This window comes from Macrobrachium nipponense, chromosome 47, assembly GCF_015104395.2.
Source record: "Macrobrachium nipponense isolate FS-2020 chromosome 47, ASM1510439v2, whole genome shotgun sequence".
Taxonomy (NCBI): Eukaryota; Metazoa; Arthropoda; class Malacostraca; order Decapoda; family Palaemonidae; genus Macrobrachium; species Macrobrachium nipponense.
Genome location: NC_087222.1, coordinates 17,090,707 through 17,106,721, shown reverse-complemented (window position 1 = coordinate 17,106,721; position 16,015 = coordinate 17,090,707). Strand labels below are relative to the sequence as shown.

Sequence of the window (16,015 nt, the reverse complement as noted above, 5' to 3'; positions counted from 1 at the left end):
GAAAAAGTCTCAGAGTGACTTCATTATTCTCATCTTTGTGTGCCTGGTTCTCCCAGCTGAATGAATGCTCATAGGCTTGTAATGTTCATCTGTCTTCCATGGAAAAGGTTAAGGGATCTCTTGTTTACTCTCCTGATGTGTCTACGGGAATGGGCACCATTGCACGGGGATCAACAGGCCCCTATGTCACTGGTATTGGTCCAAGGAAATCACCTTCCCTGGCCAGAAAAGTTCCTTCAACCGCTTCACTGGATTCCATAGACCCCCATGACACCAGTAACTGTTCCTTTTACCACTGCATGGGGTTACACGGATCCCCATGGCACCAGTACCAACCCCTGAAAGTCACTTGTCCTTTCCATAATCTAGAGTAGATTATTAGATGCTAGTCTCTCTCTAGCAAGGGGAGAGATGGGCTGACAATAAAACAAACCTGGAAGTTGTATTAGCCTTTTATTGTCTCCAACATTTACTAAGGGATTCAGAGCCGATGGAAGGCTGTTTTTCGGCAATAACTTTTCATCAAAGCATTGGATAAAGGTGGAAGGTGGCAAGTGTCAATTTTATAACCATATCCAATTTTATCCAATTTTTGCAATTATTCTTAAGTATTTAAGTTCGATAGTTTTGGTATTCATAGAGTAAATGAAGTTGCCAATTCCAGAACCAAGAAAATCACAGAAGAGGATTCCAAAACCATTTCTGACGTAGACATATGTAATATGACGTCATGAAGCTCCGCCCATCCACCAGGTAGGCAGTAACAGGTGAAAGGATATGGTTACACAGCCTACTTCGCATTTCATTGTTTTTCATGAACCCCTTTTAAACCAACATATGGATTTCCATGCCACTAGGGCACTTGTGTTTCAAACTTCGTCTAATTTTCGGAAGTACTGTGCACTGACATATGTGTTTCATTAACTTTTTTTACTTGAGAAAATTAGGCTAAAGCTGTGCTGACCCACCCAACCATCCACAAGTGGTTATGTGTATCAGTGACATCGAGAATCCTCGCCTACAGCGTCTGAAGGAGAAAATTTCGCCCTATTTCTTCACAGCTGTGTGGCGTGCTGGCAAGTCTCTGAACATTCCTGACGCTGTGTCTCAAGCCCCAGTTAGCCACCCTGCACCAGAGGACAAAATCACAGGTGCCTCTTCTGCTACCCATCTCCAAACAATCATGGCTGTGTACACTGTCACCTCTTCAGGAAAGTCTCCAGCTCAAGATGCCAACAGGACTCTTCAGGATCTACGAGACACAGCAAGAGAAGACCCTGTCTATACTCACCTACTCAACTGTGTCACCTTGGGATTCCCCTCCAACAGATATGATCTGCATAACTCCTTACTCCCATACAGGAAGATACAGGACAAGCTCTACGCTGATGATGAGCTCAGTTTGCAAAGAGCAAAAGTTATAGTGCCTGCCGCCCTCTGCTGCCGCATGTTGTCCCGCCTACATGATAGTCATCAGGGCATGGAATCTTCTAAGTGCCAGGTAAGACAGGCTGTCTTCTGGCCTGGTATCAACTCAGACATTGTCAACACAATTGTAGCTTGTGAGTCATGCGGGGTATTGCAGCCAACCCAAAAGCAGGAACCATCAATGAATGACGACAACCTCACAAGGCCCTGTGAATCTGTTTCATCAGATTTATTTACCGTCACTGGAAAAGCCTTTCTTGTCATACTTGACCGACTCTGAGGATGGCCTGTTGTTGTCCCATGCAAAGGTGATACTACTGCTTCTGATACAATCAGGATCTTCTGCCGCTACTTTCAGGAAGTTGGTGTGCCTCTCTGTCTCAGGACTGATGGAGGACAACAGTCCACCAGTAACGAGTTCTTGGACTTTACGGAGCAATGGGGAGTCCGACGTGGTAACTTCCCCATATTATCCACAATCGAATGGTCATGCCTAGGCCACCATGAAGTCAATCAAGCATCTCATCCTGACAACGGTACCCTCTGGCAATATTTGATTGCGAAGAGTTTGATCGAGGCCTCTTAGAGCCTCGGAATTCTCCCAATTTCACAGGCCACTCCCCTGCCCAGATCCTGTATGGTTGACCTCTTAGGTCATGCATCCCTGCACACCCAGAGTCCTTTTCAAGACCCAGTGTAATCAGCATGCCCGCCCCCTACCCAGGTTGACTATTAGACAGCATGTACAGATCCAAGACCTGACATCTTGCTGCTGGAACAAGGTTGGAGTAGTCATGAGTTTCAGCAGGTCAAGGGATTATGAAATTTGCCTCCTTAGTAGTCGTGTCTGGTGGCAAAACTGTCGTTTCCTTCGCCCAGTGCCACCCCCTAGTGTTGACCCATCCCCTCTTTCCCCTGTGGCCCTGCTTGGACCAGGAAAAGCCGTCCTTAGTTGATATTCCCCCACGTCATTCTCAAAGGCTCGGAGAGAAAGAGTCTGCTTGAGAGTGTACTCCGAGCGCGAAGGTGAGGGAGGTGTAGGTAAATGAAAGAAACATTCAGTACGATATATGAACATTTATGTATATGTATTTCATTCTTATATTTCATGTCCATTTATATTTAACGTATGTTAAATATACGATATGTAATGACAAAATCTCGCCCGTCTGGCAGAAATGTTTTGCCAGTACGGCACCACTTTGTATTTCTTGCTTGCACATAATTTTGCACCTCTTTGATTTTGTTTACTTCACTTAGACATTAAGAACCTACTTTTGATATTTCGGTGTTTCCTTCATTCCCTACCTTTAGTGGTAAGGATAGCGAACCCATGACTTATCTGAGCTAAAGACCAATCCTGGTAGTACTTAGTATCGCCTTCTCATATTTTCACTATTTCTTTTCTTCCTCTGTCAGGATGGATTTGTTGACACCTCTGCTCATTTTGGACTTTGCCTTGGTTTTTTCTCTGCTTTTGATTTTGAAGATTACGACTTGGACCGAAATGGACTCGACTGCAAAGGATTCCCCTCCGGCTAAGACACCTTTGGACCTTCCCAGTGAAGATGCAGCAACTGATTGCTCCTGTACCGCCTCCAAACGGAGGATGAGTACTCTCAAATATGACCGACATTCCTTATGTATTGCTTGTAGGAAGATCCAGTGTAATCTGGGCCATAGATGTGATGAATATAGGGATTGGTCTACAGATCAGATGCAGGCTTATATCAAACATCGGAAAGCTCTTGCTTCAAAGAGTAAAGCCAGGTTAGCTCCAGGAGTTAAACCCAAGGCAGAAGAAGTATCTAGTGACTTAGTCAGTTCTTTTTAAGAAGCTAGAAGAGGCTGACATCGAGTAAGTCTGGGTTATTGACTAATTTAGTCAATAACTCAGGTTATTGACAGGTTAGTAATAGGAAACAAACTACTAACCTTTCTTTTCCAGCTCCCTTGCCTGTTCCAGAACCAGCCCTGATGGGTGCTGGGGGTCATGGAGTTCCAAAAACCTAGAGGGTAGGAACTACCATCCCTTCCCCCTCCCCCCTCCCTGGCACGGAGCAGGCAGTGTCTGCAGCAGAATTCCCCTATTCCCCTGAAAAAGTAAGTCTGAGTGTGAAATCAGAAGTCGGATCGACACAGACAACTAAAGTTAGGGATCAGTTAGGTGAGGTATGGTTCCAAGGGCAGTTTCCTTCAGATCCTGTAGGTAGTCCTTGTAAGGCAGGTTCACCGTTGAATCCTGAGGATTACTTATTTCCGGCCAATTTTGGGCCAAGGATGAAATCTTCCCTTCCTCCTCCTGGGAGTTTGGACTCGTTTCCTTCAGCGGGGGATTCCTTGGATGCCCCTTCTTCCTCAATGGTTCCCTGCCCTTTGGGAATTACGTCAGAGCCGTTGTCCTCGAACATTGAGCAGTTTAATTTGGGAGAGTATAATGGAGACTTTTTAGGCCTTTCACAAGGGTACAGGTCTTTAGTTAGGCAATGTTTTCTCTTGGGGTTTTGTAACATTCAATATCATGTTCTCAAAAATTTCCCAGAATTCTCTAATGATATGCTTTTGGATTTTCAGGGGGGTAAGGAGTCTGTTCATTTTCTTTCCCTTAAAAGGATGACACCCCCAGTTTCGGTGGGTTCTGTTCTGGTTTCAGAGTTTTCATCTGCTCCTCCTCCGGGGGGTTTCAAGACTTCACCTGTTTCTGTTCCTCTTGAAAGTAATTTTGCTTCTAATTTGACCTTGTCACGTTCCACAGGTTTTTCCCGTTTGGGAGAGGTTTGATTTCCTCTCTTCCATCTCAGGTTACTCCTTTCGGTATTCCTCCTTCTTCCACTGGTTTCGGTGTTTCTCCGGTAGGGGTGCTGGTTACCTGCTCAACTTCCACGATCACAGGGCCTAGGATAGATCTCTCTCCCTTGAACCGATTCATTTGCCAGACTCGGTTCACGATGGAAACAACACGTTCAGTGCTCGAATCCATCAGGGAGAACGACTTCATGCTTTCGGTGGACCTGAAGGATGCATATTTCCAAATACCCATCCACCAGTCCTCTAGGAAGTACTTCCACTTCATCCTCGACGGGACGGTGTACCAATTCAGGGCACTTTGTTTCGGTGTCTCAACCGCCCCACAGGTGTTCACGCAAGTGTTCACACTGGTGTCAGGTTGGGCCCATTCGGTCAGGATACGTCTCGAGGTATCTCGACAATTGACTGGTCCTGGTAAGCTCCCGCTCGCAGTTGCTGCAGGACAGGGATCGACTCCTCGGATTCTGCTGCTATCTTGGGATCGTGGTGAACTTCGAGAAGTCAGATCTCGAGCCCAAGCAGAGGATGAAGTACCTGGAGATTATGATAAATTTTGAGAAGTCGGATCTCATTCCTACGCAGAGGATAAAGTACCTGGGCATGCTCATCAATATGGTAGCAGCATGAGTCTTCCCGCAGACTCGCATATCAGCAACTTCAGGAAGGCAGCACAGCTGTTTCTGTCATGACAGGAGCAGCCAGCTTGGCAATGGCTAGTCATGATCGGTCACCTGTCGTCTTTGGGGAAGCTGGTCCCTCTTTTGCGGCTTCACCTTGGGTCTCTTCAGTGGAGACTGAAGGAGTTTTGGTCACTGGCTTGAGACCCTCAAACCTTTCTCATTTCACTGTCTAGGAAGTGAGAGAGAATTTAGCCTGGTGACTGGATGACAGGAACCTCTTAATAGGAGTGGACTTGCTCACTCCCCCTCCGGACATGCTTCTCTTATCAGACGCATCGTCCAAGGGTTGGGAGCGTACCTGGAGCAGTTGCTGACTGCTGGAGTGGGGAACCATTATGACAAACACCTTCACATCAACATCTTGGAACTCGAGGAGCTTACTAGCTCTCCAAGAATTCCAGGATCAAGTGATGGGACACTCCTAGGTCTTGATGAGCGACAACACCAATGATGGCATGTTTCAAGAAGCAGGGGGTCATGTATCTCTCCCTCTTCACCATTTGGCAGTGCAGGTGCACGAGTGGGCAGCAGCTCGCTCGGTAGATCTGTCAGCTAAGTACATTCCTGGCAAGAGGAATGTAGTGGTAGACAAGTTCAGTTGCTAGAATCAGGTGATAGCAACAGAGTGGTCCCTTCACACAGACGTGGCTGAAAGGTTATATGGCCTATGGGGGTGTCCAGTTGTAGAATTGTTTGTCACCTGGCACAACAGGAAGCTACTGATGATTCTGTTGGCTCCCAAATGGTCACAGGCCATTGGTATTCCAACCTGCTAGTTCTTCTTTCTGAAGTACTAAGAGAAATCCCTCCTTGGCACAACCTTCTATGTCAACCCCACAAGAGTGTTACCAATGGTAATGCAGTCCCTGTGTCATCACAGCTAGAGGTCATCCACCACCTCTTGTGAACAAGAGGCTTTTCTCAACGTGCAGCAACAGAGATGGCGGGATACTTCAGACAGTCCTCTACAGCTGTAGTATACCAGGGAAAGTGGGCCATCTTCTGTGGTTGGTGTCATATATGGGGCTTCTCTCCGGCCAAAGCTACTCTTCAGTAGGTCACGGAGTCCTGGTACTTATTTGCTGGGAGAGGCTCCTCTCAGTTTGTAGTTAAGGGCTACAGATCTGCCATGGGCCTAGTCCTGAAACTGAGAGGTGTAGATATTTCTTCTTCCACAGAAATATCTCTGCTTATGAAGAGCCTCAAGAGGTCTTGCCAACCCTGGGAACTCAGGCCTCCTGAGTGGGATGTGACTCTTGTATTAAGGAGCTCGACTTGTCCGCCTTACGAGCCTATACGAGAGTCATTAGACAGGGATCTGACCATCTTTCTGCTTTGCTTAGCATCAGCGAAGAGAGTTAAAGAACTTCATGGTCTTTCCATGAATGTTAAACACTTGAGGGAGGAGGATGGGTTACACTTGATTTTGTTTTGAACTTCATAGTGAAGACTCAGACCCCATTGGTTCCAGATGCTAGGTTTGAGTACTTTATGATCCCTTCCCTAGAGGACGTTTGTGTTAGTGTTCCAAACAAGATGCTGCTTTGTCCTGTTAGAGTGCTATGGCATTATCTGAAGAGGACTCGACATCTCCAGCCTCAGTGTTGACGAATCTTCGTTCGAACTGAGGTGACCAAGAAAGAAGTGTCCAAGAACACTATTTCTTTCTGGCTTCATGAAGCAATCAGGAAAACATATTCCGCTGAAGGTAAGGACACCAGTACTTTTCGTCTGAGAGCTCACGAAGTCAAGAGGTTTTGGTTCTTCCTTCGCATTCTGTATGAACCTTCCGGTACTGGAAGTGGGGGTTTGGTCTAATCAGACCACTTTCACCTCTTTCTACCTTCAGGATAAGTCCTTTTGACACTTTTTTTTCTTGGGACCGTGGTGGCTGCTCAAGTTGTGTAGCTTACCCTACTCTTAACAGAAAAAGGCTGCATTTTGCCTTTTATTGTAATGGTATGAATGTGGGAGTGACTGGCTCTCCTCCTCCCTCCTTCATTCTACTCTCTTCCTTTGGGCAGAGAGTTATGTCCGTCACATGCTGGAACTGGTGGCTGAGAATGTTAAGACTATATGCAGAGTATCCTTTTTTATTCTCTGAATAGACTATAGAAGCATATATCCTTTATCAGCACCCCACCAAGAACTGAACCCCTGCCAATAACTGGGGACTGCCTGTACCAGGAAAGTGGGCTGTCTTCTGTGGTTGGTGTCGTAGACTGGATCTCTCTCTGATCAGAGCTTCTCTTCAGAAGGTCGTGGACTTTCTAGTCTTTCTTCACCAAGAGAAGCTCCTCTCTGTATCTGCAGTTAAATGTTACAGGTCTGCCTTCGGCCTAGTCTTGAAACTGAGGGGTCTAGATATCTGCTCCTCTTTGGAGATATCTTTGCTCATGAGAAGCTTCGAGAGGTCTTGCCCACCCAGGGAACTCAGGCCCCCTGAGTTGGATGTGACTCTTGTCCTTCGGAGCCTGACTCATCCTTCTTATGAGCCTCATCGAGAGTTGTCAGAAAATTATCTGACCCTCAAGACAGTCTTTTTGCTTGGCCTGGAATTGATAAAGGGAGTAGGAGAACTACATGGTCTTTCTTTTAATGTGAAACACTCGAGGGGATAGGGATTGGTTATGCTCGATTTCACCTCGGACTTTGTAGTGAAGACTCAGAATCCTTCGGTCCTTGACACTAGGTTCGAGTCCTTTACGATCCCCTCTCTTGAGGACTTATATGGTAATGACCCTGATGAGATGCTGCTTTGTCCAGTTAGAGTGCTATGGTGCTATCTGAAGAGAACTTGACATCTCCGACCTGAGTATCGATGCCTCTTCGTTTGCACTGAGGTGACCAAGAAAAAGTGTCCAAGAGCACTATTTCTTTCTGGCTTCGTGAAATGATCAAGAAAGTGTATTCCTCCGTAGGAAAGAACGACACCAGTACCTTTCGCCTGAGGGCTCACGAAATCAGAGGTATTGGCCCTTCCCTTGCGTTCCACAGGAACCTGTCTGTTCCTCAATTACTGAAAGCAGGGGTGTGGTCTAATCAGACAACTTTCATTGCTTCCTACCTTTGGGATATAGCCCACAAGTCCTTGGACACTTTTTCTTTAGGACCCGTGGTGGCTACTCAACAAGTTGTGAAGATTACCCAGTTTCTTTAACAGTACAGGGTTGTATCTTGCCTTTTGTGATTGGTATGAATAAAAGTGCTAATGTGAGAAGGACTGGCTCTCTTCTTTCCTCTTTTCGTTGCTCTCTTTCTTCGGGCAGAGAGTCACGTTCGTCACAAGCTGGAATTGGTGGCCGATGCAGGTAAGATTAAAGGTAATGGCCATCCGGTTTTATGGTGTTTGTCTGGCACCATAAAATCAGCGATTTATGGCACCATAATGGGGCAAGTTTTGGTTAACAGTGCCATAAGGTGCCAATAATAGAGTTATGGAGCCATAACTTAGAGGCACCTTTAACTGGTTATTGGCACCATTAACCGAAACTCGCCACCATAAGCGTCTTAAATTGCCGAGTTTCAGTTAATGGCGGTTTTCGTTTATCAACAACCCGCTGAGAATGTAACCCCAGCCGATAACTGGGGACTGCCTCTATATGATAGAGTAACCTTTCTATATTCTTTGATTAGATTATAGAAGCATATAGATCCTCCCTTTTCCCTAGCAAGAGGGGAAAGGGGGTCTGGCATTAGACAAAGCCAATTCTTGTATTTGCCTAAATGTCTCTGACAATAAAGTTTTTGATTGCTTTTTCATATGAGGTTACGTTTCCTCCTTCATATGAAATGTTCCAGAAGTCTGTTCATAGAGGCTCATTCAGATTCCTTCCACCAATCAATGAGTCTTCCTAAGGAAAAGGACCGAAGGTTTGTATATTGTGTAGGAACAGACCACAATTTTCAAAATTAAATTGCATTCTTCCTAACTATACAAACCTGAGGTCCTTTACATATAGGCCTACCTCATGCTACCCCTCATTCTACTTCCTGGGCCTAAAGCAAATTGGAATATTTATGTCTAGCGGACAGTAGTTAACTGCCTAGTCACCTTGTTTGAAACTTCAACGGCCATTTTCCAGCCTAAATTAAAAGTAATTCCTAATGTAAAGAACCTCAGGTTTGTATGGTTAGTGAAGCTCAGGACAGTCTTTCCAGCCTCCCAAGAGTTTCCAGTTTTGAATTGAGACATCTTGTGGTATTGTTTGGCAACAGCACCAAAATTTAGGCATTATCACCAAACGAGGAATGCTTTCCCTTTTCTTCGGTTAACATGCAGGCAGGCACTAAAATGTATCTGTTAGACACTTGATGGCTCTATAAGATGAACACATTTAAAGAGGGAAGCACTACCAGGTAACTCAGCCTAAGGAGTCAAGTGAGAGATAGAGCACTGCCTTTTCACTGAGATATTGTTTGTCTTAGTATTGTTTCTCTGTGTCGAGGGTTAACTCTAAATTTGAATCTCTCTGCACAGCCATCAGAAACTTGTCTCTGGTTGGCTTTGGAATCTTGCTTATGGTTCCTGTTTTGTGCTAATCATTTACAATTGTGAGAATCATCAGACAGAGATGTGTCTCATAAGATTCATTATCATTTTTCTGTTTACCATATGATATAACAGAAGTCTTCAAGTCTTCTGCTTCATTGCAATTGACACATAGGCAACTGGAATGATTCAGAATGATTTTTCAGACAAGCACAGCAGTTTTTTGTCTTTTATATATTTGGTTCTAATTCATAAAATGTTCAACTACAGTTGTTAATGCCGAATTGGAGTGAATGTTAAAGACTTTGAAAGCCCTGATAGCTCTGCTTCCAGGGTAAAGAGAAGCTCCTCTCTGAACCAACCCTCGCAGTGACAATAAGAGATTCGTCAGGTAGTATATCCCTGTTTGTTGACACAGCTAAAGACTTCCAGCCTTCATTACAACAGGAATCAGAGGACCATCCATAACCTGGGAAGTTATCTCTTCCTCTGTATAAAAGTGTTGTTGTGTTGTCTTCGTCTTCCATTTTGTATGGGCTTCATGTTTGAGACACACTCAGTGTTGTGGAGCATTTTTGGCCCGCTTTGAAGCAAAGCTAAGTGTATAAGAAGAGCCTCTTCCTCCTTAGTTTTCAGAGTATTTTTGCTATTTATGCCCATTCTGCTATTGAACTATGGGAGGTGTAAATGATCTTCGCTCCTTATCATATTTTTTATGTAAGTTTAAAAAATATAGAAAATTTTCAATACCTCGAGACCATTTCTGGGCTCAGCTCGTGTCGCTGCGCGAAATATCCTTTAATCTATTATTTCTAGGGTAAATGTACTAACACATACCAGAGAATAAATAAAATAAGAAAAAGGTCAGTATAACTGACTCGCTCACCTCCAAGAGGGTGTCGGTATGAACACTAGGCGAGTGAGACCACTACCACGAGCCAAATACCAATAGAAATCTCCCACAACAAAACCCTCCATGAGGAGAGCCGACCCACAGAGTGAGCAGCTCGTACTACTACTACTCCATCCCATGCTGCCGACTGCTGCGCCTCTGGTGGCCATCCTTTCAAGTTAGCGCACACGAGTCGGTTGTGATATTTTTCTCTCTGTGTTTTTTTGTGCCCTTTCGTTGGATTTATCTATAATGGAGCGTGCAGCTATTGCAGCAGCTAAGTTAAGTACTCAGTAATTATGGTTACTTGATTCTTTTCGGCCCTCAGTCAGTATTTGCCGTTTTTTAGGTATAAATACGAACTCGGGGTCGGAAGCATGGCAGCATGGTTCTGCCGCGTGGTGGGTTCGTTCTCGGTCTCCCATACCTAGAACATCCCCTTATATATGTACGCTCTATATTAATTATCCGTTTTACTTATGGGTACTTTGTCTACTCAGGTTTGCCAATGCATGCATGTCTTTTACTTATGTAGGCTTCTTCTTTCCCAGACCCTAGTCCCGGCTCTTAGTATCGGCCTCTGACTAGCTTTGAGTGGTAGACTTTCCTTCGGTTAGTTCGTACACTCCTGGATTTTTTCTCCTACTTTATTGTTTTCTTTCTTTTATTTTATTTATTCTATGTATTTTGTTATGGTTAGGTTAGTTAGGCGTCTGGCTTAGCCTAGGTCCTGGCTCATCGAGCCTATGCTACCGCTTTTCAGTTCAGTTGCTTCCCGATAGCATCTCTCTGATCAGTTGGTTGGTCCTAGGCTTAGTTGTCTTATGTTAGTCTTACCGTCTCGTGGTCACTACGCGATCACGAGACAGCCAGACGCCTGCCCAGTCCCCTTCCCCCCTCCTCTCGCTCTTCCATTGAGTCGGGGGAGGGTGGGTCGGTCTGCCCACGCTCGCTCCACATACCCGAGCATGCCTCCCTCTCTCCCCCCCTCAGGCGGAGGGGCCAGGGAGGCGGGACAGACCCAGACTGGACGCGATCTCTCCGGCTCATCGGTTACCGGCCCTGGAGGTGGTTAACGTGGTGGAGGGTACTGGCCTTTCCCCCCACCCCATTCCGTTGCTTCCTGGTCGCTCCGGTTCGCTCGAGCCTGTATGTCCCTCCTCGCTCTTCCCGACCTTACTTGGACTCCTTCTGATCGGAGTCCTAGCATCTAGCGGAAGATGTTAGTCCATCCAGTAGAGTGGACCGGAACATACAGTAGGGTCCCTACTAAACCTTGACCGTATCGCTGAGTTACTACACTCCGCCACGCACGTGGACTCGTTCCGGTTCGTTTGAGTTTTAGGTTTAAGTGTTATTAGATTAACTATAAGTTTATCTTAAGTACCTTAAACCTTCCCCCCCCCTTATGTCTTACCGGATATCTCCGGGATTATAGCCTATTTCAGGCTGATGCAGGGGGGGTTATGCCCAAATTTTTTTCCGAGCTCCGGCATGCAACGGAGTTCTTCTGTCCTTTAGCCTGTAAGTGTTATTCTTTAAGATACTCATGTGTCTTCCCACTTACAGGCCACCAACGTGGAGCATCCGGGATGCGCCGCCACACTTCAGGACCCATGTGGACACGAAGTTTGCCGGTCCCATGCTCCATGCGCGACTCTGCACGGGGACAATACCAGGTCTGGTACCATGAGACGTGTACCATATGTTACGATCTGGTGAGCCAGCTTTTAGAAGGGGTGAGTATTCCATCTCCGCTTCTGTTTTAGTGCTTAAGTTTTCATCATCCACTTTAACTTAAGGCATCTAAGTTTAAGTTATATTTTAGTTTAGTTTTAAGTGATTCTTAAATCTAATCTTCGCCCTCTCTTCCAGGCGCCGGCAGTGAAAGATACCGCTCTGGCAACCCTGCGGGCCTGGGTCGGCGGTTTTGGGAAGAACGCCGCCAAGGGTATGCCCTACATCTTGAGAAGCGGTTGGCGCTGTTTATCTTCCCCGGAGGCAAGGCGACAGGATACGTCGACCCAGTAGAGGCGGCCCCTACTATCGCCTTCATCCAACAACAGCTGGCGCTCATAACCGACCAAGACCAGGATATCTCCACGGACGTCGCGACATTTAGATATTAATGTGGAACCTATAGTAGGTGTAGACGACCTGTTGGTCGAGGTAGGTATGGTGGACACCCAAGGGTCACCCTTGGGTGTGACTGTTTCTTCTACTCCTGCAACCTCTCCATCCTTCCAAGGCTTTACAGGCATGAATATTATACTCCTCCTGACGCTTTCGGTTAGACCTAAGGTCAAGGGTCAAGCAGTGACATCCTTGACTAAGACGTCGTCGTCTTCTAAGAAGTCGACTTCGGCGTCTTCCTCCTCACGTAAGTCTCCGGCTGGCAATCCCGGAGCAGATAGGTCTAAAGCTTCTGGCTCCGGCTCTAAGTCCTCGAGGAGTAAATCCTCTAGAGAGAGATCTCGCACCCCGCAGAGTCACCAGTTCCGCTACCCTTAGTTCCGGTTCAGAGCCACACCCCTCCACCTCCGCAGCAGCTCCGGCCTTGGACTCCAATGCTGGCCTGTTGTGCAAAAAAAGGTGGGCGACCTGGTTGGGTCCTTAAAGAGTAGCATGGAACAAATGATCTCTCGTCTGTCGGATAGGATTACTTCCAGGACTCCATTATAGCTGGACTGAGAGAAGCCCCTCTAGCCTCTCCTTCACTTTCCAATACGAGTGGAACTCAGCTTCCTCCGTATGACTCACTACCTCCGTTCTCGATGAACAATCCATGGAGAGTAGCATCATACGCCCCCTTCAAGACGGTCTCATCTCCATACCGGAATTCGGAACTCGAAGGATAGAGGACTTCGAGTTCTTTCCAGAAGGCCTCCAACCTCCGTTCATAGGCTACGCAAGGCTTACAGCTTCAGCCATGGTTCGGGATGATAGGGTACCAAGGAGACAGTCCTCTATTCACGAGACCAGGCTCAGAGAGAATGGCTCAGGTGTTTAGAGGACATGGATTGTTCTAATACCAGGATACAACCTTTCAAGAGTCCCTTTACCATTTTCACAATGGAGGAGAGTACCCCGCTCCCGTTCCTGACAAAGATCGCTAGGTCTACCATCCCAGCGGCCCAGAAGGGGGAAATCCATGCCTCAATTAAAGGAAGCAGATCCCACATCTCCGTTGCTCCCCTCAGCCGGAGAATTGTGGGAGGACTTGCCAAACACCTTCTCAGCTGGCAAACTCAAACCGGACTGTGCTATGGAGCAGTTTGGTGAAAAGCTACCCAGGCTCCCAGATAGCCTTATTCAGGCTGAATTTGACGCGAAATCGCGATTAGCCAGATCGATTACTCTATGGCTATGTCCGAGGTAGCAACCATAGCTTATGGCTCAGAACCGCTTTTTAAGCTCATGACCAAAGCCCTGACTCACACGGTACAGTCGGATATGTTTGAGTTTGCCACTGCTAGAACGAATTGTAGGAAGCATGTCCTGCAAGAGGCAACCATTCGACATGAGCCGAAATAGGTTACTCTCGTCTAACATCTGGGGAGCAGATCTCTTCCCAGAAGCTATGGTGAAGGAAGTACAGTCAGAGGCTACGAGGCTAAACCAGAGCCTTAAGGACCGTTGGGGCCTTACGGCTAAGAGGAGACAAGACTTAACACCTAAAGGTAAGGGACAGAGGAAACCTAGGCGTTTCCATCCTTACCAGAAAAAGCAGCCACGCTTTCCTCAGCAAGTTCCAACGGTGCCCTTAGTGCAAACTGCCCAACCTTCCACCTCTAAGGCTCAATCACAGCCAATTTATGTGATATCCCTCAGCCTCAGCCCTCCACCTCTTACGCCATCTCCCCAGCTTACAATCAAGCCTTCGAGAGTCAAGCTTCGCAGAAGTATGACCGCTCGGGTAAGGAGGCAGAGGTAAGCGTTCCTTTCGTGGGAGAGGATCGGGAGGCCCCTTTAACAGGGGAAAGCACTTCAGAGGAGGCCGAGGCGGTTACCAGAAACCAATGAAGAACTTCAGGTAGGAGGGAGGGCTGTTTCACTTTCGCCACCGGTGGAACTTCAGCGAATGGCTCAGAGCATAGTGTCAAAAAGGCCTGGGTTGGAGCTGGTTGACGAACCCACCTCCATCCAGACCTTTCCGTCAACTTCCTTCCAAGGAATTGACAGAGTACGCAGACAACCTCCTTCAGAAAGGAGCTATAGCGAGAGTCAAGAGATTAAAATTTCAAGGTCGCTTGTTCAGCGTGCCAAAGAAAGGCTCACAAAAAAGAAGGGTAATCTTAGACTTGTCCCGCTTAAACTTAGCCATCCTGCTGCGACAAGTTCAAGATGCTCACGATCTCACAGGTGCGGACCTTACTTCCCCGTGGGGCCGTCACCACCTCTATCGATCTTACAGACGCCTACTATCATATCCCTATTGCAAGACACTTCCGTCCATATCTGGGTTTCAAGATAGGAGACCAGACATTCTCCTTCAAGGTAGTCCCCTTCGGACTCAACGTGGCACCCAGGGTGTTCACGAAACTAGCGGAAGTGGTAGTACAACAACTCAGATCGCAAGGGATTATGGTAGTAGCGTATCTCGACGATTGGTTGATCGGGGTGGGCTTCAACAGTCGAGGAATGCAACAGAGCTACACTGAAAGTGATTCAGTTCCTGGAATATCTAGGCTTCAAGTATAAACAGGACCAAGTCAAGACTCACTCCAGAGTCAGACTTTCAGTGGCTGGGCATTCAATGGAATCTATCCTCCCATTACTCTGTCGATTCCATCAACCAAAAGGAAAGAAATAGCGAAGTCAGTCAAGCAATTTCTAAGTCACAAACTGGCGTCAAGGAGAGCTCAGGAGAGGATCCTGGGTTCTCTCCAGTTTGCATCAGTGACGAACGTCTTAATGAAAGCCAAACTGAAAGACCTAACCAGAATTTGGCGCTCACGAGCAAATGTCAGGTCCAGGGACAAACTATCCTCAGTCCCTCTGATTCTAAAGAATCGACTTCGGCCGTGGGCGAAAGTCAAGAATTTGTCAGTGTCAGTACCCCTTCAGTTCCCTCCACCAGGGATTACCATCCACACAGACGCGTCCTTAAGCGGTTGGGGAGGGTATTCCCAGGTCCAAAAGGTTCAAGGAACTTGGTCACCTCAGTTCAGTCAGTTCCATATAAACGTACTGGAGGCAATGGCAGTGTTCTTGACTCTAAAAAGGTTGCGCCCACCAAAGTACTTCCCACATAAAGCTAGTTCTGGACAGCGCAGTGGTAGTACATTGTATAAACAGAGGAGGCTCCAAGTCACGTCATCTAAATCATGTGATGGTAGCCATCTTCTCCCTGGCAGACAAGTTCAGTTGGCATCTCTCCTCCACTCACATAGCTGGAGTGAGAAACGTCATAGCAGACGCGTTATCCGATCAGTACCCCTAGAGTCGGGAATGGTCACTGGACAACAGTTCGTTCCAATGGATCCTCCAAAGAGTCCCAGGGCTACAGGTGGATCTCTTCGCGTCCCAAGCGAATCACAAACTCCCTGTTATGTAGCCCCCCAACCTGGACCCTCTGGCTTATGCCACGGACGCCCTGGCTCTAGACTGGAACAACTGGAAGAAGATTTATGTCTTCCCCCCAGTGAATCTTCTTATGAAAGTTTTAAACAAACTCAGGACGTTCAAGGGTCAAGTGGCTCTAGTAGCCCCAGA

General features: G+C 46.8%; 1 protein-coding gene and 1 pseudogene across 1 annotated transcript; both read left to right on the top strand.

The window, feature by feature from the left end:
* LOC135204737 (zinc finger protein OZF-like) overlaps nt 1–16,015 on the top strand; it is a 500,203-nt pseudogene that overhangs the window by 445,752 nt on the left and 38,436 nt on the right.
* Nucleotides 989–1,708, top strand: LOC135204551 (uncharacterized). Its single transcript, XM_064234712.1, has one exon. It carries the CDS (start codon nt 989–991, stop codon nt 1,706–1,708), a length of 720 nt encoding a protein of 239 aa, XP_064090782.1.

Bases quoted from the DNA above. Each gene is read 5' to 3' on its own strand.
- LOC135204551 (XM_064234712.1), top strand. From the start codon at position 989: ATGTGTATCAGTGACATCGAGAATCCTCGCCTACAGCGTCTGAAGGAG.